Here is a 26,251-nt window from a genome sequence, read left to right as displayed (position 1 = left end):
CTCTGGCCCATGTTCTTAAAAGTAAAAGAGTTTCTAAATGAATGTTACATGCAATGCAAACTGAGTATTTTTAATCCCTTGGAATGTTTTTTTTTTAATGTGCTGAAAACCATGATTAAAATTAACCCTCCTTGTGCAAATCAGTGAGTTTTCTCTAATTGTATACCTTTGTACTCTAAATCACATATTTTTCATGGTAGCAATGGCACAAAGAAGACCCATCTAAAACTTTGAAGTCGGTTTTTTAATATACTAAAAATACAGGTAACAGTATATCAATATGACAAGAAGATGACTGTATGCAGTTTCTTAATATGGTTTAGTATATTTTAATATCAAATTACTCACTGTGACAGGACTAAATAGTCTAATTAATATGGTACTGTTATTGAAATGATGCCTTTTTAGATGTATTCATAAAACTATACCAGATTACGACTCTTAAATATATCAAGGAATATTTTGTCACAATTTCATTGAAAATATATTTAAACACATTAGTTCTGCTGTTTCTCAGAGTTCAGTTACATGCAAATAAGATTGTGTAGAATATTAGCCTTGCACAAAACTAGTGCAATTTGGATCCTTTTCATCAATTATAGGCCTCATATATCATCTAGTCAATGATATATGTTTTTATCCTTAACAAGAATTTAATTTGCCTGTTTTAATAATACCATTGAATTGTAAACACAAACATGAACACAAGTATCTGGCAGCTGATAAGGAAGTTATATGAAAATAAATGAAACAAGACTTTAATCTCTAGCAACAAGTTCAAGATCAGCAATTATAAAGGGCCTGTCCCACTGTGCGAGGTAATTCAAGAGTTCTCCCGAGTTCTCCCCTGATTCGAGCTCGTGTAATATACACAGCTGGTACGTAGCGGCTCGTACGAGTAAAAAGTAACAATTTTTTTCATCACGAGTATTTTTTTTAACACGTGGACATTTTTCACAATGTTGAAACATAGGAACATAGAAATTAGGTGCAGGAGTAGGCCATTCGGCCCTTCGAGCCTGCACCGCCATTCAATATGATCATGGCTGATCATGGCTGATCATGAAAAATGTCACGAGTTCACCAGATTTCCCCAGTACCTACCATTACTCGTACAAGCCGCTACGTGACATCCACGATCTCCTATGTAACCGCTACATACATTACACGAGCTCAAATCAGGGGAGAACTCGGATGAACTCTTGAATTACCTCATACAGTGGGACAGGCCCTTAAATCACTACACTAAGATGCACTTAAAAGCTTTAGTTATCAACAGATCATCCAACTACCAACCTGCCAGGGTTGATGAATATTATACTTAATGATTTATTTATTTAATTGTAATATTTTATTGCCATTGTGATTATCAGCAGAACATATATATTTCATAAGGGAGGCATATAATGTACTTTGTAAAATAGACCGTCATTCACTGTGATGGCACACCCATGAACAAAAAGGCCATTTAATTAATGTAGGTGAAGATATAAACAAACATTTCATAAGGGAGGCAGTAGTCAGGAGAATATTTGATTGAAAATATTTGATTACATATATTATGGCATTTCATCATAGTTTAATGGGTTCAAGTGATTAAGTCACACACATGTGTAAGAAGGAACTGCAGATACTGGTTTAAACCAAAGATAGGCACAAAAAGCTGGAGTAACTCAACGCTACAGGCAGCATTTCTGGAGAGAAGGAATGGGTGACATTTCGGGTCGAGGCCCTTCCTCAGCCACACATATGTTGTATTTTACTTAAAATATTACTTAATTTGGCTCACTACTTAAACTTTGCACTCATGCTATTCCCATTGCCACACATTGTTGTGTTCTTTTAATTGTATGGCTGCATGGTAACTCAAATATAACTGTACCTTAATTGGTGTATGTGACAATAAATGTGAATGTGAATCTGAATCATACGGTCTCATGAGGCCAAAGATCCTCAAGGCCTGGCTTCTGCAGTCATCCCACAAAATGCATTGGCCTTGTGGCAACAGGACCTCAGATGATAGATCCTGAGCTCAAACCCCCAGATCACCCACTGGTTATTTGACAGTTCAGTGCTGACAAAGCCTTTCTAAAGTGTTATTGGATGTCTCTGTCGATTGGAAGTGCTAGAAATGAATTAAAACATTAATTCAGGGTGACATATTGGTGCAGCTGATAGAACTGCTACCTAACAGCGCCAGAGACCCGTGTATATATTTTTTCATTGGTATATGGTCGCACTGATCAGTTCTGTTCTGTATTTATTCATGCCTACTTTTGTTTTTGTTGTGCTGAAGCAAAGCAAGAATTTCATTGTCCTATTTGGGACACATAACAATAAACTCTCTTGAATCTTGAATCTTGCACGTTCTCCCTGTGACTGCATGGGTTTCCTCCGGGTGCCCAGGTTTCCTCCCACATCCCAAAGACGTGAAGGTTTGTAGGTGAATTGGCCTCTGTAAATTGCCCCTAGTGCATAGGGAGTGGATGAGAGAGTGGGATAACATAGAACTAGTGTGAACGGGTGATCAATAGTGGGCTAATGGTGGGCAAAGAGCCTGTTTTCCAATGTTGAATCTCTAAACGAAATTAATATTAAATTAAATAAAGTAACCCTCCCCTTACCTACAATTGTCCTTTCATTCAATGTGGATGGTTCAACACATCGAGGCCTGTGGGGGAAGTCGGTACAGTCCCTCTGGTGAGCATAGCTGAGCTTTGTGTTGAATGTGTTCCTGAAATTGTGTTGGAATGTCATCCCAAACCAGCTTATTCCTGACTTCCACATTGCAAGCTTAAGCTTTTTTATGTGAGTAGCGAGCAATGCAATTTAGCCCATTTATCTCTTATTCTTTGCCCTTTCTGGTTAGTTACTAATTACAGTGAACATTCCAGTCCATTCCATCTTTCTGGGATGTTGTTCCTGAAATTTATTGGAAAGTTATTGCTGCTGACTAACATGGGAGTGGAATTAAATCTAAGCTTCTGCCATTTTGTTACATGTGCCTTATAAAATTACCAGCAATTAATTTAAAGGAAAATTGTAAAAATAAATAAAGCCATTTCAAAACTATTTGGGGTAAACTTTGTTGAGGGGTGTCTAGCGTGATTCATTTAATTGTGTTTTTGAGGAGGTAATTTAACAAGGTAATTGAAAAGTCATGTTTGCTGATTGATCCAAAAAGGGTGAACCCTATAAAAGAGAAAATATTTAGCTGAATTAAAAATTGGCTCGCTGGCAGAATGTAAAGGATAATGGCTGACACAAACTTTGTCAACTGGTGGGTTAAACTCAGTGGGGTAGCATAGGGCTTCATACTAGATTTTTTGCTATTCTTGCTTTACCTTGTATACATTAATACTTTGGTCTTGGAAGTAATGGCCAGAATAAGAAGTTTGCCATTGACATCAACATTGGCAGCATGCTTGCTGGTGAGGAGAAAACAACTTTCTGATGCAGATATCAGTGAAATATTTACATGGGCACAGAAATAGTAAATGGAATTCAGTCCGGAGATTGATAAGCTAATGTATTAGGGATGGTAGATGTGTGTGAGAAGGTGGTGGGGCTGTATGCATGTAAAATGGTGTGGGTGGCACACCGACCACCTTGTGCTATAAATTTCTGATTCCAACATTTAATGAAAGGATTTAATGGGAAATTAACTGTGTTCAGGCTCTAATAACTGAGGTAAATAAAATGTTAAAGAAAATGAATGTCTGAATGTCTTAGTTTGCAAGATGGAAGAAAACTATTTTGAAAAAGATGAGTTGTGAGTAAAAAAAAACCATGTTTTGATTTCAAATCTCCTGATATTTTATAGGGTTATATTTTGCCAGAGAGGGGTAAATGTGCAGTGCACAATTCCACTCTCATGGCTGACTATATATTTTAATTTTATCAGAGACAATAGGATAGATGAATCCCTATTATTGATAAAGAACTAAAAAGGAAATTTGACATATTCTCAATGTACTGTGATTTTCCATGAACTTAGTCATGGAAATGCTCAAATGCACGGGATACTCAAATAAAGTTTTTGAGGATCTGCTAAGTCCTCAGCCAGCAATGTTGATTCCATTATTTCACGTAATTTATTTGTCTAGGTTGTTATTCTACTAAAGCGTGAAAACTCTTCTTGTCGTGCTAATATTCCTGCTTCCCTTCTCTGTAGTGTTTATGGATGTCCATTGGCAAAGAAACGTAAAATACAAGACAAGCAACCAAGTGAACCAATTCCCAAGAAAAAGACATTTCTGCTGAGAGCAGATAACTCTTCTGTGGATGAGTGCTATGAGACTGATGGTACTGAGGAGCTGGATGAGAAAGATGAGGAATACTCTGATGAGAACGACGATCAGGAGGAAGATGAAGAGGAGGACGTGGAAGCAGAAGAGGAAGATGAGGATGAATTAGAAGAGGAAGACGAGGAGGATGAGGAGTATGAAGATCAGAGTAATGAACAAGGTATGAATCGCCTTCGAGATTAAGAATCAATCACATTTTATATGCTCAGTTTTATTGTCAATGCAAAGATTTCCCAGATTAATTCTATTGTTTTCAGTTTTAGTTTGCTTTATGGAAACAAATTAAGGAGTCAAATAAGTTTCTTGATCTCATATTTCCTGCGGTGAGTGATATTCTTCAGGAGCTTTGCTTGACAACGGAGCTGCAGCAATACAGTCCAGATTATTTGCTAAAGCAATCCTTTTACTATTGAACATATCGTTAAACAATATTGTGATTCAGCATAAAATTGTCTTTGAAGCTGAGAAGAATTTCATTAACCGACCATGAGGCCACATAAAAGCTCCACTTTTTCCGACATGCCAATCATTTCTTTAATTTGCTTGTTAATTTCAAGATGAGCTGTTAGTTAGAAACGCTGTCATCAAGTGTGTGTATTAAGCCTGTGAATATCTACTTGAAAATAGTCATAATTACAGTATGTGAGCTCAGGGTTTTATTTTAATTGTACAATAATTATAAACTGTATCGCTAATGGATTTGAATTAGTTCTGATTTTCTGCAACTGGACGGTTATTTTGGACATTATTTGCTTTTCGAAAAAGGCGAATATAACATCATTCCTAATTAAAGATAATTTGCTGGAAAACCAGTATATCATTTTAATTGACTGACTAAAGGTACATTAGTCCATCAGTTAGGTTTTGTTTTTTTTGAGTCGGTTCACTTTAACTTGCATGCTGAATTCTATGACTTTATCATAGAGCTTCATAAAGATACAACCTTGAATCTTCAAACTACTCTTTACAGTAGATCTATTTTTATATCAGGGTTCCAATCTGATCCCATGGGTATAAAACTACATTGTATTCTTTATTGAGGAATCTATTATTAATTTCCCATTAATTGGAAAAATAGTCCAAATACCCATGCATTTGTTAATAATGATGCTCAGTGTTGCTTGATTACATACATTTAGAATATAACCAAAGACATTCTGAAAATCAGTCGATAAATGCAACATATGGTGTGAGATTGAGTGGTGCATGAAGATACCAGATGTTATCTCTTGTCTTTGCTGTTTTATGATCTCAGCCAGAGCAGCAGGAGACCACAATCGTTGGCCTCAATGTTTCTTAAATTTATGGAAAGGAAAAGGAATTACTCAGAATTTTTTTTTTTTAAATCAGTACTTCCATTTCTGATAACTGCTTCTGGGATTGGTGCTGAATTTGGAGACGTACTGAGCAAAACAAATGGGTGACATTCTCTCATCACCAATCAGTGGTGGCATTCAGTCTTTGAAACTCCATCAGGGTTCTCCTTGTTACAACCCAGGCAAACACAAATGTAAACATTCATTTTCAGTTTTCACCTTGTTTCCTAAAGGATTCATCATGTTTCCTGCCAAAGTGATGGTAGGAGAATGGAAGAGACCCAATGGAGTCCTTAATGCAGTTAATGCAGAGCAAATGATCAGATGCATAAGATTCAAGGTGATACACGGCCTGCAGAACATGAGTTTCAAACAGGAAACAAATTGGACAGGAAGAATTCATGGCAATTGAGTAATACCCTTTGACTAATTGTATGTCCAGATTATCGAAAAACAGAATAATTACGTTTTGCTTTTTGTTTCCCATTAGACCTTCAAGAAGAATCTGATATTATCAGGAGAAGCCAGGACAACGAGAAAGATGATAACAACAATGATGAATATGACAATTATGATGAGCTTGTTGCAAAATCATTATTAAATCTGGGCAAAATAGCTGAAGATGCAGCATTTCGGGCAATGACGGAGTCTGAAATGAGCGACAGCACAGCGCGTGGCCTGGAGGATGATAGTGACACAAACGGGGGCAGGGTTAGAAAAAACAATAAAAGTGACTCCTGCCAGTTGAGTTTAGATGTTGACAGTGATGTTGTTAGGGAAACAGTGGACTCACTTAAACTACTGGCACAAGGACATGGTGTGGTCCTTTCAGACAATGCAAGTGTGAGGGGTCGTATAGATGGTTTAATACAGAATGAAATTAGAAATGCGAACTTTGGATTGTGCAAGTCCACCGGTGATGGTTTGGAAAAGGCCGTTGATGAAAGCGACGAGGCTGTTTGCCTGAGCAGTCTTGAGTGCCTACGGAACCAATGCTTTGACTTGGCCAGGAAGCTAAGTGAGAGTCAGCATGAGGAAAGAAACCAGCAGCATCATTTTAGTGACTGTCAACAGAACAGACCTGATGACGACATCACGAGACGGATGTCAGATCGGAACTATTCAGACATGGTCAACCTGATGAAGCTTGAGGAGCAGCTCAGTCCCCGTTCCAGGGGTTTCTCTTCTGGCGTTAAGGAAGAGGAGTCACATGACAGAGATGATGACACTGGCTCAATCAAATCCGACAGGTCTGAGGAGGTGTTTGACATGACCAAGGGAAATTTGACTCTGTTAGAAAAGGCCATTGCACTGGAAACAGAGAGGGCTAAGGCAATGAGAGAAAAAATGGCCATGGAGGCTGCAAAGAGAGACGCTTCAGAGCAAATTCCAAGGCATCATGTCGGAGATGAGAAGAAGTCAAGATCCTCTGATGGTCATGTAAAAAAGCCATACTACCCTAAAGGTACATCTTCTGTCTGTTTCTTGAATCTGTTGAGAGATATTAGTTCAACTGCTATGTCTTAAAAACAAAGTTTGCCTGATATAAATTGAACAATATCAGAATGATCAGTTCAAAAGACTACTCATTAATTATGTTAATGTTACAAGTTAAGAGATATGATTCATTGTGCACGGTTAAAATGTGGTTGAAGATGGATCCATACTTGTTTATTTTTAAGTGGCATTCTACTTCATTTGATTTAATCCTTTTGCAAAATGCTGTTCGGATTTTATATACTATGGGTATAAACATCAAAAAGATGAAAACAAAACAGCAATAGGATAAAGTTTCATAGGAGTTCTCCTTTTCTTCTCTCATACTTTTGGCTGAAGAATGGAAGGAGTCCCCCAAAACATGGTCAATAATTCAATGGTTTCTTTATTGTCACATGTACCATGTACAGTGAAATACATTTTTTGCATACAGCTCAGCAAGACTATCCCCCATACATAAGTACAATCGCCCCAGTCAGTACAGAATGTACAGAACAGCTCATTGAGTCCATATGCAAGTGGCGCCATTTTACAGTCCCAGCTGCAGCTGCCACAAAGGCCCATTGCAGCCGTCTCCTCGTCCATTCCGGTTGTCCCACGAACCTTCGTCCCTCTCCACGCCCGGCCCTATTCAGCCTTCATTCCACGGCCTCTTGCAGCCGACCCCGCAGTTCCTTTTCGTCCGTAGCGGTTTCTTTCCACTCCCTCTCTGATTCGCGATCCACGGGGCGAGCAGGATTCGGACTCAGCGGCCTAATCTCTCCAAGCGTGCCAGGCCTGTGGTTGACACGCCGGGCCAAGCCCCACGCTCCAATGGCCCTGTCCACCATCGAGGCCCAGCCCTGCTTCCCGCCACCATCCATCTTACCAGCCCTCGGTCCATCTTCCTCCTCTCCAGTGCATGGGGCGAGCAGAGGCCGTGCTCGGTTGCAACCTTGTTCTCGTTGCTGCAGCGGTGAGTCACTGCTCGCTGGGAGGCGACTCACTCACTGGAAGGCGGCCTAACTGACATGTGTAGGAAGGAACTGCAGATGCTGCTTGAAACTGAAGATAGACACAAAATACTGGAGTAATTCAGCGGGTCAGGCAGCATCTCTGGAGAGAAGGAATGGGTGACGTTTTGGGTCGGGACCCTTCTTCTGACATGTATACTGTTTCCGCCTCAGTACTTCTGTCAAAGTAGCAAGAGGTAAGCAAAAGGACATGAGTGGAAATGTAGCCATTGGTTTCAACATTAACAAAATATGCACCTTTTCAAGCTATTATATTGCTCTTGACATACTATGGTAATTTCAATTTAATAATGTTTTGTAATTTTTGCGCACAGTAAGATCTATAATTCAATATTATCTTCCAATTAACATGGCTCCTGATGTGATTTACGTTACTGCTTAAGATGCCACAAATATACCATCATTTTTCTTTGATGCACACGGCTGAGGAACGTCCAATCAAATTGCATAATATTAGTCGGTCTTGATTTCATAAGCTCTTATTGCATAGAGCCACGGAGAATAAGAATCAATGAATTTATCGATTTATAGGATTTAAATTCAAATGGTGTGTTTATATATGGTCTTGTTGCTTTAAATTTTAGATGGTTGGCAAATTTGTGTAATTTTTAATTTACCCATTTGTAGTCCTTTTTTCAAAGCAAATTAGCCTCTAAAATGGTTTGGATATTACAGTTTTAATTTATACAAGATGTAAAGTTTAATTTTTGATCATTATAACAGTAGAATTGAAATTATTTCCGCTTACCAGTGATCTCCATTCTACCTTCTTTCCCCTCATTTTTACTTTTACTAATTCCTAATTCCGTTCAACTTCTTGATGTGTGTTTTGGTTACTTCTATTTTCTTTCATCTGCCTGCATTTTTGGAGGTATTTAACATTGGACAGATTGCCCTCTCGTTGGCTGAAAATCGACTACAAGGATAACTTTCAATGATAGAAAGCTGTTTCTTCAGTACAATTGGTCTTGTCCGGGGCTGGGATGGTGATATTGAAAATATTTTGCATGGATATAGTGCCTTTCATACTTCAGATTGTCTCAAAGTACTTCACAGCCAATGGATTACTTCTGGACAAGATAGCATGACCAAAGTCAAACAATGATTAATTAAAAACTGATGTGCTATGATGTGATAATCAAAGCAAACAATTAAAAAATGTTAACGATGTAAGGATTCAGCCAAAGGAGTGAGATGTGAAGGGTCTTCCCCTTCCAAGGGGTTTAATTTTTTGTATTGTCTTAAACCTCTTCTAGAAAAATGCAAAAGGAGATGAAAGTCATTTGTTCTCTTAAGCCTGTCATTCTTAATGCTTGTCTCTTCATCCCAACACAATGACTCCAATGGACCCAATATATATTTTATCAAAACAAGCAAAACTCTATGCATAAAATGTATTGTAAGGCAGTACTGTATTGTAAACATGTTGCGTGTAATCCGTTGCCTAAAGGAAAGTTAATGAAGGTTGCATAATGCAAGAATTGTAAGTATAAAATATCCATAAGGTAAAGATATCTTGAGCAAAATGTATTATTATCTGGATTCCATTAAGGGTTAAAAGAAAATATTTATAGTCATTAAACCTCGATTTTCTACAAAGGTAAAAAATTCAAAGTTGAAGTTTAGCTTAGTTTATTGTCACGTGTACCGAGGTAAAGTGAAAAGCTGTTGTTGCGGAAAGACAATACATGATTACAATCAAGCCATTCACAGTGTACAGATACATGATAAAGGGAATTAAGTTGTGTGTTGTGATACTCGTACTTACTGAAGTGAAGAAACTATTTCAGAAATGTTTCAGATTGGCTTAATTAAAGTAGCCTTATGCATCCGAAGCATTATCACTTGTTGGATGAGGGAGAACAAGGATTGGTTTGGCTGAGGCCTGCAGCTGCCTACCTGGTAAGTAATTCAAAAAATTAAGTAGGGAGCACAAGAGCCAGCTTACTGCCAAAGTAATGCCCAACAGATCTACAGAAGGCTAAAATGCCTCGAAGTTCACCAAGCAATCGGGATGTGCTGCCGGAAGAAGTCATACAAGGGAAAGCTATGACTTTGATCGGTAATGCAGACATTATTGGCGCTTGACTCAGATGACAAAGGAAGAGAGTGAGAGTCAATGCCAATACCCATGCATTGCAATAAATGCAGGAAAAAACTTTAGCAGGCTTACCTGATGAAGCAAGGTAGGAAGACCAATTCTCACATTCTGAGACGATAATCATTCATGATAACCTCACCTCGTACTTGTTCCAATTGCTTGAAATGCATTCCATTTGTGTCTTTGAAATAGCTTGGTTAATGTAGTTTACATTTCCAGCCTGCTCCAGAAAGTTGTTTTTTTTTCCACACACTGTGTTACATACAATTACCATACCCAAAGCTTCACATGAAATCTACCTGGTTTGTGCAAACACATGCCATTACAACTACAGTGGGCTGCATGTTAACATTTACCTCAGGGTAATTCTTAACTTGTGTATTTTTTCTTAAGGAGAAGACAGTCGTAATGCCAGTCAGAGAACTACATCAAATGATGAACCTTAAAACAATTTTCCTTCAGTCCTTATGATGAAATACTGCTCCACGTTTGGGGGAGTGAGGCAGTAGCAGTTGTTGGAGAAAGGGAAGTGCTGTATACAGGTTTATGATGACAGTTTGCATCTCTTCCTTCTCGCCTTCCTGCTCTCTGTGATATTTGTTTTCTCAAAAGGTATATCGCAAAATACTTGTATTACTACTCTGTTAAAATGAAATGCAATATTTGGTCTTCTCTCCTTATTCTAACGCTCTTCCTCTTTTCATCCTTTAGCTGTGCCAGAAGAAGCAAAAACAGGAATTTGTCGCTCTGTTTCTGCAAAACATATCATCAATAGACAATAGGTGCAGGAGCAGGCCATTTGGCCCTTCGAGCCAGCACCGCCATTCAATGTGATCATGGCTGATCATCCTCAATCAGTACCCCGTTCCTGCCTTCTCCCCATATCCCCTGACTCCGCTATTTTAAGAGCCCTATCTAGCTCTCTCTTGAAAGCATCCAGAGAACCTGCCTCCACCGTCCTCTGAGGCAGAGAATTCCACAGGCTCACCACTCTCTGTGAGAAAAAGGGTATTCCTCGCCTCCGTTCTAAATGGTTTACTCCTTATTCATAAACTGTGGTCCCTGGTTCTGGACTCCCCCAACACCGGGAACACGTTTCCTGCCTCTAGTGTGTCCAAGCCCTTAACAATCTTATATGTTTCAATGAGATTCCCTCTCATCCTTCTAAACTCCAGTGTGTACAAGCCCAGCTGCTCCTTTCTCTCAGCATATGAGAGTCCCACCATCCCGTGAGTTAACCTTGTAGACCTACGCTGCACTCCCTCAATAGCAAGAATGTTCTTCCTCAAATTAGGGGAGCAAAACTGCACACAATACTCCAGGTGTGGTCTCACTAGGGCTCTGTACAATAGCAGAAGGACATCTTTGCTCCTATATTCGATTCCTCTTGTTATAAAGGCCAACATGCCATTTGCTTTCTTCACTGCCTGCTGTACCTGTATGCTTACTTTCATAGACTGATGTACAAGGACCCCAGATCCTGTTGTACTTCTCCTTTTCCCAACTTGACGCCATTTAGATAGTAATCTGCCTTCCTGCTTTTGCTACCAAAGTGGATAACCTCACATTTATCTGCATTAAACTTCATCTGTCATGCATCTGCCCACTCCCCCAACCTGTCCAAGTCACCCTGCATTCTCATAGCATCCTCCTCACAGTTCACACTGCCACCCAGCTTGGTGTCATCTGCAAATTTGCTAATGTTATTTTGAATCCCTTCATCCAAATCATTGATGTATATTGTAAATAGCTGCGGTCCCAGCACCGAACCTTGCAGTACCCCACTAGTCACATTCTGAAAGGGACCCGTTAATCCCTACTCTTTGTTTCCTGTCTGCCAACCACTTCTCTATCCCCCAACACCATGTGCCCTAATTTTGCCCACTAATCTCCTATGTGGGACCTTATCAAATCAAGCTCTCTTTGGGGACACAAGGAACTGCAGATGCTGGAATATTGAGCAAAACACAAAGTGCTGGAATAATTTAGTGGGCTAGGCAGCTGTGGAGGGAATGGATAGATAACTTCCTCAATCAGAAGAAAGGTGCCGACCTGAAACGTCGTCTGCCAATTCCTTCCATGGATAGAGCCTGGTCTTCTGGGTTAATTCAGCACTTTGTGTGATGATCACTCACTCTTTGCAGGAGTGCATTGGATGACATATAGTGTAGCTAGTGGTAACACATAAAGAGGAACAGACTGGATGTTGAAGGTAAATTACAGGTAGCTGGAGAGCTTGGTTACTAATTTTAAGAGATGAACAAGACCGTCAATGATATATGCAGGCATTGATAGCAATGTCAAACGGTGTACTGTACATGGATTGTGTGGAGAGTTCCCCCAAAACCAAATATATAGTACAATACTCGATAACAGTGCATTATTCCTGTCCTTTCTGGATCATGGCCACTCCATGGTTACAGTAGAAACTTCCAGGAAAAAGCCATGAAAGTTGTTGAGCTTCATCTTCTGATGTTGAGAAGGCATTCTGAGAAAAGGCAAGGTACTAGTATAGATAGTGTGTGTAGGAAGGAACTACAGATGCTGGTTTAAATTGAAGATAGACACAAAATGTTTGAGTAACTCAGCAGGGCAGGCAGTATCTCTATAGACAATAGGTGCAGGAGGAGTTAGCCATTCAGCCCTTAGAGCCAGCACCGCCATTCAATATGATCATGGATGATCATCCCCAATCAGTACCCCGTTCCTGCCTTTTCCCCATATCCCCTGACTCCGCTATCTTTAAGAGCCCTATCCACCTCTCTCTTGAAAGCATCCAGACAACCTGCCTCCACCGCCCTCTGAGGCAGAGAATTCCACACACTCACAACTCTCTGTGAGAAAAAGTGTTTCCTCGTCTCCGATCTGAATGGTTTACCCCTTATTCTTAAACTGCGGCCCCTGGTTCTGGACTCCCCCAACATCGGGAACATGTTTCCTGCCTCCAGCATGTCCAAACCCTTAACAATCTTATATGTTTCAATAAAATCCCCTCTCAGCCATCTAAACTCCAGAGTGTACAAGCCCAGCTGCTCCATTCTCTTGAAGGAATGGGCGACGTTTCAGACTGAAGAAGGGTCTCGACCCAAAACGTCACGCATTCCTTCTCATCAGAGATGCTGCCTTTCCCGCTGAGTTACTCCAGCATTTTGTCTAGTTTGGATAGTGTGCTGTTGATACATTAAAAGAATTATGATGTCAAATGTCACGGGTTGCTCTCATCTAAACTGGTATTATTAAGTCAAATTTACTGCAGAAAAATGGCCATGTGGAGAAGATAAATAAAATAATGGCCATATGACATTGTCATGTGGTTGTACTATAACAAGAGGCCAGTACAAGTGAGTTCTATGGCAGCTTGTTACAATACTTGGACATGTGCTAAATGAATACTAAGATGGGCTGTCTAATGGAAATAAAAACATAAGGCCCAATTTATAGCAGGTCAGTCTGCAGACTATGCTTCGAGCAGATGAAGACAACTCGGACTAGGACTTCACATGTGATGCAAGGCACCAAGAGGAATTATGGTGGTATTGTGTCCCAGCACACCATTACTGGAATACCACTAAGCCAGAAATTCAACAGCAGGAACTTTTATCTGTTCAGCAAAGAAAGGTGACACTGCCATAAATCCTCAGGTTTATTTTAATTGCCATTTAAATAATTTGGACAAGTGGACTGCAATTCAGTGGATTCCCCAAGGTGCCCCTCAGTTGGTATTGGTTTATTATTGTCATGTGTATTGAGATACAGTGAAATACGTTTGTTTACATACAAGGTATATCCAATTAAATTGGATATGAGGCACGAATACAATCAAGCCATACACAAGTACAACAAGTAGAGTAAAGAAAATAATATCAGAATGCAGCCTATAGTTTTTCAGCAATGTAGCATTGCAGTTCCAGAGAAAAGATCCAAACTCTGGAATGAGGTAGGTTGGAAGATTTGGACCACACCCTTGCTTATGGGAGGACCATTCAGACGTCTAATAACAGAGGGGAAGAAGCTGTTCCTATGTCTGGTGACATGGTACCTGCTTACAAGCTTCTATATTTCCTGTGCAATGGAAATGGGGAGCAAGGGAATGAGCGGGATGAAAAGGGTACGGATTATGTTGGCTGTTTTACCAAGGTGGGGTAAAGTGTAGATGGAGTCGACGGTGAGGAGTTTAATCTGTGTGATAGACTCTCTGCAATTTTGCGGTCTTGGGCAGAGCAGATCCCAAACCGAGCTATGATGCCACCCAATAGTGTAACTGTAGAAGTTCGCAAGTGTTGTGATATTTTAAAAAGTGGCACGAAATTGGGACTTCACCCTCTTGCTCTGATTAAGGGAACCTGATTAGAGACTCTTAATTGACAAATGAAGAATTAAAATTTAAAAAAACCCTACCCATCTAAAAGTTTAAAAAGTGGCATATTTTGTTTCATTTGTTTGCAGCTCTTATCAGGCTTCCATTAGTTCTGTTGGGATGCACTGAGCACAACATGTCTTTGGGCTGTAGCCTTCACTGCAGTTGCTTCTGCCCTTCTTTTCCATTTTGGTTTCCTTGGTGTCCTTGAATCTTGCAGGTGATCTGAAGCACACCCCCACAAGCCTTGAGTAAAACATAACATGCTGGAAACACTCAGCAGGCAGGCAACAACTGTAGAAAGAGAAACAGTACTGGACCTGAAACATGAACTATTTTTCTCCCTACAGACACTGCATACATAACCGTTTGAATGTTTCCAGCAATTTTTTTAAAATTCAGATTTCCAGCATTTGTGATATTTTTAATTTTCACATGTTGGGTCTCTTCCTGGCTGTTTTACCATCTATTTGCATATCAATATTATCATCGAAAGCAAATCTTCACCATTCCAGTGATGTATTCATTGATTGCCCTCTGTAAACCTCTGTGCCATTGCAATCTTCGGAGGGTGCTCAGAAATCAAGAAGGTCCAGCTGATAGACACTGAGAATCTGACAAGAGACCGCTTTTCACGGGTCACACATTGTTAACTAAAATGCTGAGAAATTCATCCTCTGTCAGATTCATTCCACAATAATAATTGTCATGCATTTGTGCAGCTTTTCGTTTTTGGCACTGACCAGGGATCAATCTTTATGAATGGGAATGTGGGCCAAATCTGTGAGTTCCCAGACAATGGGAAACTATCTACTCTGCGCTATATTGCTGGTATTACTAAGCCGCCTGTAATTTGCTTAAGTACATCTGTGAGCAGCTGTTTTGCTAACATTGCATATGTTCCTGGTTGCAGCCTACAATGAGTCTGCACATTGAAATTAAATGTGTCTTTATAAGCACCGTGGGTGCAGCCCATAGAGCTGCTCCCACACAGCTCCAGTGGCTCGGGTTCAATCTTTACCTCCGGTGCCATATGGTTTGCATGTTCTCCCTGTGACTCCATGGGTTTCCTCCAGGTGCTCTGGTTTCCGACCACATCCCAAAAGGTTGGTTGGCAGGCCCTATTGTGTAGTTGAATGGCAGTACCTATGTGGATTTGATGGGACTGCAGAGAGAATAAAATAGGATTAGTGAAGGATTAGTGTAAATGGATGCCAAATGTTTGGTGCGGACTCAGTGGATGAAAGAATCTGTTTTTACATTGACTGACTCTGTGCCTCTTTTGTTCATTGTTACTCAGCCAAAGGTAGCTGGAATTTCTTGTGCTTGCTTTGAGCGTACCATTGGGTAGGTGGCATGCGCTCAGCCCAGCATCCTTCCATTGCTTATCCTTCTCTTCCAAGAGTGAAAGGTAATGAGGAGCTCCTACATAATAACTGTTAGATATATTTTTCCTATCATCCACAATAATCATGCAGAGCAGATCACTGGCCCTTTAAAGAGCACACTCAATTTCCACTTATTTAGTTGTCAGGAAGTATGTGAGAACAATTTGTAGTCCCCCACAACACAGAATTAAGGGAGAAGGTAAAGTAGTTGACAGCAATATAAACAATCAGAAGAAATCTTTCATTCTCTTAATCTTCTATGACACCTGGTAACTCAAGATGTGTATAAAACTGGGAAGATGATAAATTAGAATTGAGTGATCACATTAGCACTAATTCCTTGGTATGAAAAATGATTAGCAGATGGACAGGCTAATTTCAAGAATATCAGCAGAAAATGGGTCGGGTACAAAATTAGGTAAATGTACCGTATAATGAATCTGTATATCATTCCACTCTGTAACCTGCCACAGAACAGAAAAAATGAGGTGAATGGTCAACTATTGGAGCAATGTGTGATTGTATTTTAAAAGCGGTGCATAAATATGGTAATTCAGTCTACTTAATTGAACATCCATGTTTTTTTTTTTAACCCTTACAGATTACTTTCAATGCAGAGAGGATATATATTTGTTTTTATCTGGGAGAACAAAGCATACAACCCGGCATTTTTTGAAATGGAGTAATATCCTGCTTAGGATTTAAGCGGCTGGATTGGCAGATTTTATGGATTCATTGATGCTATTCCAATTAATATTTGAACACTTAACTCTCTTTGCTTAGATGTTATACTGTAATATAACACATTTTCCAGCGAGCAGAGTAAATTAAAAGGAAACATTATGCTCACATTATTTGTCAAGGGTAGAATTGGGAATAGATTTTAATGACCATGGCCCCGAGCATTTGTAGATCGCTGGGCTGGTGTGATATTAGGAGGCCTTGACACTGAGCTGGCTGCCAAACTGGCAAGACCAGGGATGGGAGGAGTGATCTTCACACGTTGGGAAACATACAGTATCGGTGTGGACCTTGGAGGAGATTAGTTTAGTTTAGAGATAAAGCGCGGAAACAGGCCCTTCGGCCGACCGAGTCAGTGCGATCAGCGATCCCCGCACACCAACACTATCCTACACACAATAGGGACAATTTACAATTCTACCAAGCCAATTAGTCTACAAACCTGTACATCTTTGGAGTGTGAGAGGAAACTGGAGCACCCGGAGAAAACCCACACAGGCCATGGGGAGAATGACAAACTCCGTACAGACAGCATCTGTACACATTTTTTCACACAGAGTGGTGGGTGTATGGTGAACAAGCTGCCAGATGAAGTACTTGAGTCTAGGACTATCCCAACATTTAAGAAACAGTTAGACAGGTACATGGATAGGACAGGTTTGGAGGGATATGGACCAAGCACAGGCAGGTGGGACTAGTGTAGCGGAGATATGTTGGCCGGTGCGGACAAGTTGGGCCGAAGAGCCTGTTTCCACACTCTACCACTATGACCCATAGCCAGGATTGAACGCGGGTCTCTGGCACTGTAAGGCAGCCATTCTACCGCTGCGCCACCAGGCCGCACCGTTCTTCATAACCAAAGAACAATAATTTGTATTTCAGATTCCATTCTTCAGCCGTGGGTTAAAGAAGAAGGAAGAACATTCAGTTCGCTGAAATACAAATAAATTAAGCCCCATGCTTCACCTCAGTTCTCAGAAGGTATGCAACATTATAAGTCAGGAACATAGCTCTTACTCCAGAGAAAAGATCAGTGATTGGGGTTTTACCAAGGATTGAGTTTAGCTGCTACTGCTCTTCCAGGTTCCAACTGAAAAATCTTAAGGAAAAAAAAACGTACCCTTTTGGATCTCTTATCACACCACCTCCACTTTGTTGGACCAATTGCAAATGATTGCTTCACAGGTGGGCATCATTGTTAAAATTTCAGCCTCAAACTAATCAAGGCAGAGAAACACACAGAGGTCTGAGACTGTCAGATCCCAGTGACATAATGACAGGTAAGAATTGGTAGTGATTTCTACTGTTCTCTCAGCTGGTGTCCATTGGGTGGGCAGTGTTATATTTTGCCTCTAATTTATTTTGCATGTAGAAAAGACTAAATATGGTCATGAATAATCAAATGGTTTAATGTGGACAGTGAGTGAGCAAAGGATCACAGAACACATGCACAAAATTCTCATACGTTGAAATCCATATTACAAAATCTCTGATCTTGACCACTTTTGGCCCACGGTGCTGCGATATCCGACAGGACGCTGCCACCTATGGCCATCATTTTTGGCCACCTCGCTCAGAGCCCCCCTCTGCCTTACAGGTGCAGAGGATATTTACTATCGATGACAAATCAGAGAGATATTAATGTTTTTTAAAAATTCACCATTCTCTCTGCTGCACCTGCGGGAGGGACTATAAAACCAGGAAGTGGTGTGCCTCACTCACTCTCGGCAAGATGGATGAAGCCAAAGGTCACGTCACTCTGAATAACACTGAACAAATGTCTACACAACTGTGAGTACCCTTAATGTGGTTTGAAAATGAACATATGGTTTGTTTGAAGTAAAAAGGCACTGCCTGCAAATGGTTGTTTGGGTGTTGTGGCTTGAAGTTGAAAGGCACTACTTACTGCAAATGGTGGGTTGGGAGATTTGGTTTAAAGTTGAAAGGCACTACTTACTGCAAATGATGGCTTGGGTACTTTGGCTAGAAGTTGAATTGCACTATTTACTGCAAATGGTAGCTTGGGAGCTTTGGCTTGAAGTTTAAAAAAAATCACCATTCTCTCTGCTGCACCTGCTGGAGGGAGGAGGAGGGACTATAAAACCAGGAAGTGGTGTGCCTCACAGTCTCTGCAAGATGGATGAAGCCAAGGGTCACGTCTCTCTGAGCTTTGAATAACACTGAACAAATGTCTACACAACTGTGAGTACCCTTAATGAGGTTAGAAAATGAAAATATTGTTTTATTTGACGTTGAAAGGCACTACTTACTGCAAATGGTGGGTTGGGAGCTTTGGTTTGCAGTTGAAAGGCACTACCTACTGCAAATGGTGGCGGGAGCTTTGGCTGGAAGTTGAAAGGCACTACTTACTGCAAATGGTGGCTTGGGTGTTTTGGCTTGAAGTTGAAAGGCACTACTTACTGCAAATGGTGGCATGAAGTTGAAAGGCACTACTTACTACAAATGGTGGCTTGGGAACTTTGGTTTAAAGTTGAAAGGCTCTACTTACTGCAAATGGTGGCTTGGCAGCTTTGGCTTGAAGTTTAAAAAAAAATCACCATTCTCTCTGCTGCACCTGCTGGAGGGAGGGGGAGGGACTATAAAACCAGGAAGTAGTGTGCCTCACAGTCTCTGCAAGATGGATGAAGCTAAGGGTCACGTCTCTATGAGCTCTGAATAACACTGAACAAATGTCTACACAACTGTGAGTACCCTTAATGTGGTTTGAAAATGAAAATATGGTTTGTTTGATGTAAAAAGGCACTGCCTGTAAATGGTTGTTTGGGTGCTTTGGCTTGAAGTTGAAAGGCACAACTTACTGTAAATGGTGGCTTGGGTGCTTTGACTTGAATTTGAAAGGCACTACTTTCTGCAAATGGTGGCTTGGGTGCTTTGGCTTGAAGTTGAAAGGCACTATTTACTACAAATGGTGGCTTGGGTGCTTTGGCTTGAAGTTGAAAGGCACTATTTACTGCAAATGGTGGCATGAAGTTGAAATGCACTACTTACTGCAAATGGTGGCTTGGGTGCCTTGGCTTGAAGTTAAAAGGCACTACTACAAATGCACTTACTTCCTGTTTGCTCTGTATATTCATTTTAGATAAAACGCTATCACTTACGGCTGTGATTTTTGGCCATCTTACTCAGTCTCCCCTCCGCTGAGCAGGTGCAGAGAATTCTTCCCATCAATGAAAAATAAAAGTTATTAGTGTTTAAAGGAGGGAGAGGGGTTATAAAACCCAGTGTGGGTGTGGCTCAGTCTCTGCATGATGGGGGAGGGAGAGGTCATGAATCTGGCTGATCTGTGAATCAACTGAACACACTGAATGTCTACTGAACTGTGAGTTTGGTGTTTTGTGTGGTTTTATGGTGGTTTCACCCAGCATGAAATGGTATGAACCTACATTTGAATTTGGTGGCCTTGGATCCAGCTTGAAGTGGTATGAAACTGCACTTGAATTCGGTGGGCTTGCACCTTGCTTGAAGTGGTTGGAAACTGCATTTGAATTCGGTGGCCTTGCACCCTGCTTAAAATGGTAGGAACATGGATTTGAATTTGGTGGCCTTGCACCCTGCTTGAAATGGTAGGAACATTGATTTGAATTTGGTGGCCTTGCACCCTACTTGAAATGGAATTTCAAGGAATAGTCATGAGTCAACAGCCAGCCCACCAGCCGTGAGTGAGCTGCCAGCAGATCGGGCTTGAGGGACTGAGCTGCCACCACAAGAACCTATACCAGCACTCCAGAAAGCCCCCCCACTGGCCACCAATATTGGAATTGGTGGAGAGGTGGAATATAGCATTGGGGGACCAGCCCTCCCGCGTGAACATGGGACCCAACGGGTCCCACTTAGTCTAGTCTCTTATAAAATCTTGAGAGGCATAGATAAGGTGCATTGCCCAGTGTTTTCCCAGGGGAGTCTAAAATTAGATGGCATAAGTTAAAGGTGATTGGAGAAAGATTTTAAAGGAAGCTGAGGGGCAACTTTTTCCATAGAGAGTGGTGCCTATATGGAATGAGCTGCCAGAGGAAATGGTCAAGGTGACATTTAAAAGACACTTAGACAGACACATAGATAGAAAAAGTTTGAAATGATATGTGTCAGGCAAGAGGAACGAGGTTGAATAGGCAACTTGGTCAGCAAGGAAAAAGTTGGCCGATGGGCCAGGTTCCATGCTGTATCGCTCCATGACACTATGTCTCTAATGTTACCTGTTCCCTTAATGGTGAACAACAGACCGTGGTCTTGGATATGAGAGTTGATTCAAAGTTTATTGGTGTCTTTAATAGTGAACTTTTAATCAGTATCACTTAATAAAGGCACTTCAGGTGACAGCAAGCATTATAGCTAGAACGTGCTGTAAACAATTTTTTTTAGTCCAACCAATAAGACCAAAATGATGTGAACTGGTCAAACAATTCATAACTATTTGTTAAAGTATGGTATATGCAAAGAAGAGCTGCATTTCCTTGAACAACAATAGTAAAGACGAATTTGGAAAAGACTAACTGATTTTTCCAATTGTTCTACAGACTTCTGTATGTTGAAATTACCTTGGTTTTGGAGTTATAACAGCATTGTGCTCCATCCAACCACTGTTTTTTGGGAATCTTACAAATAGCATGGGCTGCGAGCAGCATTATTAGGGTTCTCTATCTAACGCAGAAACTGTGGCCAGCTTCAGTGTGGTATTACACTGCTGGTCAACTGCAAGATCTTGCAGCCGCCAGCATTCAGCACAGCAGTAATGAGCCTGGCAGTTGGTTCTTAGAGTGGCCTATGCTAAACAAGAAGCCTTCTCTGAGTACTGGCTAAAGAAATGGTGCTACTAAGGTGGAAGCTGGTGGTGGGGAGGTGGGAAAGTGCCTCATGTGACCAGAGGGACCTGGGCAGGCTGGTGAAGAACAGTGCCTGCAAGAAGCATCTTTGATTTGTGACAGGAACCAAAAGAACCCTTCATGGTTACAGACAAGAGTTTTGGCAGGACATTGCCAGAGAGGTCTCCAAGGAATAATACTGCACGTGAGCCTGCTCTTTGGGAAAGCCTACAATATATTTTAATCTGTGTACCTAACTGCTCCTGAATGATAAGCAAATGACAACAATCTTTCATCAGAACAGTTAGTTTGAAAATCATATTGGAGATGAATATTGCATGTTCAATCATTGTTGACATTATCTGGAAAAGTTGTATTTTGGAAAAGATGCTGGCACAAAATAAAGTATTTCGAAAAGTCTGGAATCAAATTTCTCAATGAGTGTTAAAATATTGCAGAAATGTGTGCAAAATTATTGTTCAATTGATTTTCGACTGTATCGCACCATTTTCTTTGGAGACGTGCAAAGGAAGTTACAGCAATGAAGTTGTAATAAAACGAGTCCCCGTTCAATCGGAGATCTGAAAGTGGTGTAAATCTCATAAACTACAATAAACTACCAATCATCAGAAAATCCCTCTCCTCAAACTAGTCTGGGCGATTATATTACCTGTGACTGTGTTGAATATAACCACTGCATAGAAAAATGGATTTTATCCCCATGGAGTAACAGACTCTGCTCTCTCTTGAAGATGCACACTGAATGATTATTCACTGTCCCAGTTGAAAATCCAGTGCATTTGTCGACTATTCAAGAAGAAGTGAAGGAACATTCAGTTGGCTTGGTTCAGTTTGGCGCATACATGCCACTGTGTCAAAAGGTCTTGGGCTCCAGAGACTTGAAAATAAATATTAGACTGACACTCCAGTGTAATGTTGAACGTGAATGTACTATCACAGGTGCCTTATTTCATATTAAATGTTCCGTTGAAAGGTGAATATGAAGTGTCTGTTGCCTTTGTGGTGGCGTAACGTTAGCGTGGCTGCCAGCGCCGGAGACCCGGGTTCGATCCTGACAATGGTAGCTGTCTCTATGGAGATTGCACATTCCCCGTGACAGTGTGGGTTTTCACCGGGTGCTCCGGTTCCCTTCCACACTCCAAAGACGGACAGGTCTGTAAGTTGATCGGCTTTGGTAAAAGATTGTAAATTGGCCCTAATGTGTTGGATAGTGAGAGTGTACGGGGATTGCTGGTCAGCGCAGACTTTGTGGGCTGACGGGCCAGTTTCCGCACTGTATCTCGGAAACTAATATCACCAGTCATTGTTGCACTGCTGTTTGTGGCTGCTTGCTGTGTCCAAATTGGCTGCCACATTTCCTATATTATAATGGTAATTATGCCTTATGCAAGTAATCTACTGGGTGTAAAACACTCTAATAGTTCCTGAGGTCATGAAGGGCACTATATTTCTTGAGAATTATCTCATCTGGCTCTATCCTTAAATTAACTTGTAAGTAGGACCCCAGGTCCTCCATGGCTACTCAATTTTATGTAAAAGACTGCAATTCAGAATTGATTACTTGTGATATCCTGATGGAGATGATAAGGCATTATAAGTTCATGGTTTCATTGTGACCCTGGCAAATTGTTCAGATTGATGATATCAACAATATCTCTGCTCAGATTTCAAGTTCATATTGCTATCAACAAACTGGGGTTTGTCTATGTTTCCTCTGTTTCGAAAAATCCTAGGATTCATCACCTTTCATGTGAAAGTTCTTCACAACCTCAATACATTCTATTCAAGCTTACTTCATAGGTAAACTCCTCTAAATACATTAACAGACCAGATTGTGCGAGGGTAATAGGTTGACCATCAATGGGGTTTTTTCCCCAAGATCAATCAAACTCTTAGAAGTCAACAACAGTTTTATCTTTTTGGAAGAGACTGTTCAAGGTCCCTTCGAAGCTGGACCTGGAACATTGCATTGTGGAAGCAAGAATAGGACATCCCGTTATTTCAACTTCCCACCTTTTATCTAGATTGTTGCAGAAGGTATCTAGGATTCATTTTACTGTTATATCTTCATATACTTTGTGACCTTTACCTTGTGAGAATTTTGATCTCGGTGCACGTAGTGAGAATTGATTCAGTAATTGGAGGCTTTTGGAAAAGAGGGTCCCTGATTTTCACCATTCTTTTCTATTCCCAGTTTCAGTCTTCAATGGCTGGCCTGTAGTCTTAAGGTCACACTATTGATGTCTCACCAAGTTCATCTACTTCCTCTAGAAGTTGCCTCTAGAATTGATGAACTCTGATGAAAAATGAATGATGTGAAATGTTAGCTCTGTTCCGTTTTTGTTCATGGTCTGTCAACCTGCTGAATAGTAACCATATAACCATATAACAATTACAGCACGGAAACAGGCCATCTCGGCCCTTCTAGTCTGTGCCGAACATTTATTCTCCCCTAGTCCCAACTACCTGCACTCAGACCATAACCCTCCATTCCTTTCCCGTCCATATAACTATCCAATTTATTTTTAAATGATAAAATCGAACCTGCCTCCACCACCTCCACTGGAAGCTCATTCCACACAGCTACCACTCTCTGAGTAAAGAAGTTCCCCCTCATGTTACCCCTAAACTTCCGTCCCTTAATTCTCAAGTCATGTCCTCTTGTTTGAATCTTCCCTACTCTCAGTGGGAAAAGCTTATCCACGTCAACTCTGTCTATCCCTCTCACCATTCCAAAGACCTCTATCAAGTCCCCCCTCAACCTTCTGCGCTCCAAAGAATAAAGACCTAACTTGTTCAACCTTTCTCTGTAACCCAGTTGCTGAAACCCAGGCAACATTCTAGTAAATCTCCTCTGTACTCTCTCTATTTTGTTGACATCCTTCCTATAATTAGGCGACCAAAATTGTACACCATACTCCAGAATTGGCCTCACCAATGCCTTGTACAATTTTAAACATTACATCCCAACAGAATAGTGTTGGCATTTACTGTTGGATTGGAAACATGCTCCATATCTGGCTTTTTTATCTGGCTCTCTTCCCATGTCTGGCATTTACAAGCAATCTAAAGCGTTTGACCATGAATTTACTCTTATCGAGCCCATTAACTCATATTTCCTGTGCTTTCAAAAGTTCAATCGACCTTGAATTGTCTTTACGGATTCAAATCACTCAACGTTGTTCTTCACTCTATCCTATTTTTTCTATGTTGCCTCAATCAGTCCTGTAGTCTTCTTCTGTCCTGTAATTTTGGCCATGTGCACAGCTTCAATTTTAATCTTTCACCATCAGAACATGTGAAGTGGAATAAGAAGCCCACATTTCACAAAATCATTACTGATCTTCTTCAACTTAATTTCACTCAACCTCAATCTTTTCTCATTGTCCAAAAATCTATTGATCTTTTAGTAGGTTCAACAATTAAATGTCGATTTTCCTCTGTTTCAAAAATTCCTAGGATTCATCACCTTTCATGTGAAAGTTCCTCATTACCCCAATCCTAAATACATTCTACTCAAGCTTACTTCATCGACAGCCCTCTTATCGCAATAATTTGTTACACTACATCCAAGGTAGGCATATCCTTCTTGAGATAAGGAAACCAATCCTCTGCATAGGAATAACTGTGTACAACACTTCCAATGTTACATTAGCCTTTTAACAACAAGGTTATTCACCAACAATTAACGATTGCTTGTTAATATCCTGTGATTTTTGTATAAGCACGACTAAGGCAGGTACGGGATACTGAGTTGGATGATCAGCCATGATCATATTGAATGGCGGTGCAGGCTCGAAGGGCCAAATGGCCTACTCCTGCACCTAATTTCTATGTTTCTATGTTTCGATCACTCTGAGACCCAGGGTTCGATCATAACCTTGGATGTTATCTGTGTAAAGTCTGCATGTCTTCTGTGATTCCATGGGTTTCTCCTGGGTACTCGGGTTTCTTGAATACCAATGTTACATTTGATATTTTTCAATACACTGAGGCCATTCTAAAATCCAGACAGCCAACCATTGATATTTAGATACATTATGTTATCTAGAAATGTTTCTTGATTGACATGAAGTTCTTCATCTTTATTGTGTCTTATTTCCACTTTGTTATCTATAAAGCATTTCTATCCTCTTTAGTGTGGATAGATGTAAGTAAAGCAATTACATTCTCCTCTTGAGTATCCAATCTCACCCTCTCAGGTAGCCATTAAAATTTAGTTAAGATCTACCCTCATAAGCATATGTATTACGGCCAGATTTTGTTTCATAGTTATCCTGTGAAGAACTGTGGGGTGCTATATTTCTTTGGAGGTCTATATAAATAAAAGTTGTTTCCTTGCTTTACTTTATAACCTCTGATTCGAGCGTCCCAACCTTCTACATTCAAGGCATTTAAGCCATGGTTCTGCAAATGTTTTTTATTAATTCATATTTTTATCCAAACACTTAAATAGAATTTTGACTTGATCTCCTTACAGAAATTGTGTAGAATGATTCCAGTTCCACCTGAAACGCCTGAAACAAAGTGATTTCAGAAGTTATCAGGATTCATTTCAGAAGTTCTATGGATTCATTTTAAACCTATACCATTGCTCTCTGGCATGAGGTAACTTAAACAATGGTCATTAAGCATATCGCTACAAGCTTTACTGGCACAGAAACAGGATTGCCAATCTCCCATCTGCCCA

The 26,251-nt window shown here is 40.4% G+C and overlaps 1 protein-coding gene across 7 annotated transcripts in view; it reads left to right on the top strand.

Moving 5' to 3' along the window:
* LOC129697048 (myelin transcription factor 1-like protein) overlaps window positions 1–26,251 on the top strand; it is a 415,381-nt gene that overhangs the window by 193,588 nt on the left and 195,542 nt on the right. For all 7 annotated transcript variants that reach the window (XM_055635254.1, XM_055635252.1, XM_055635250.1 and 4 more), the window contains exons 6-7: window positions 4,175–4,467; window positions 6,114–7,088. In XM_055635254.1, the coding sequence (XP_055491229.1) occupies window positions 4,175–4,467; window positions 6,114–7,088 (1,268 nt within the window). The remainder of the gene's footprint in view (window positions 1–4,174; window positions 4,468–6,113; window positions 7,089–26,251) is intronic.

This window comes from Leucoraja erinacea, chromosome 5, assembly GCF_028641065.1.
Source record: "Leucoraja erinacea ecotype New England chromosome 5, Leri_hhj_1, whole genome shotgun sequence".
In the NCBI taxonomy this organism is placed as follows: Eukaryota; Metazoa; Chordata; class Chondrichthyes; order Rajiformes; family Rajidae; genus Leucoraja; species Leucoraja erinaceus.
The sequence above is the reverse complement of the archived record's forward strand: the minus strand, read 5'-3'. Positions and strand labels throughout refer to the sequence as shown.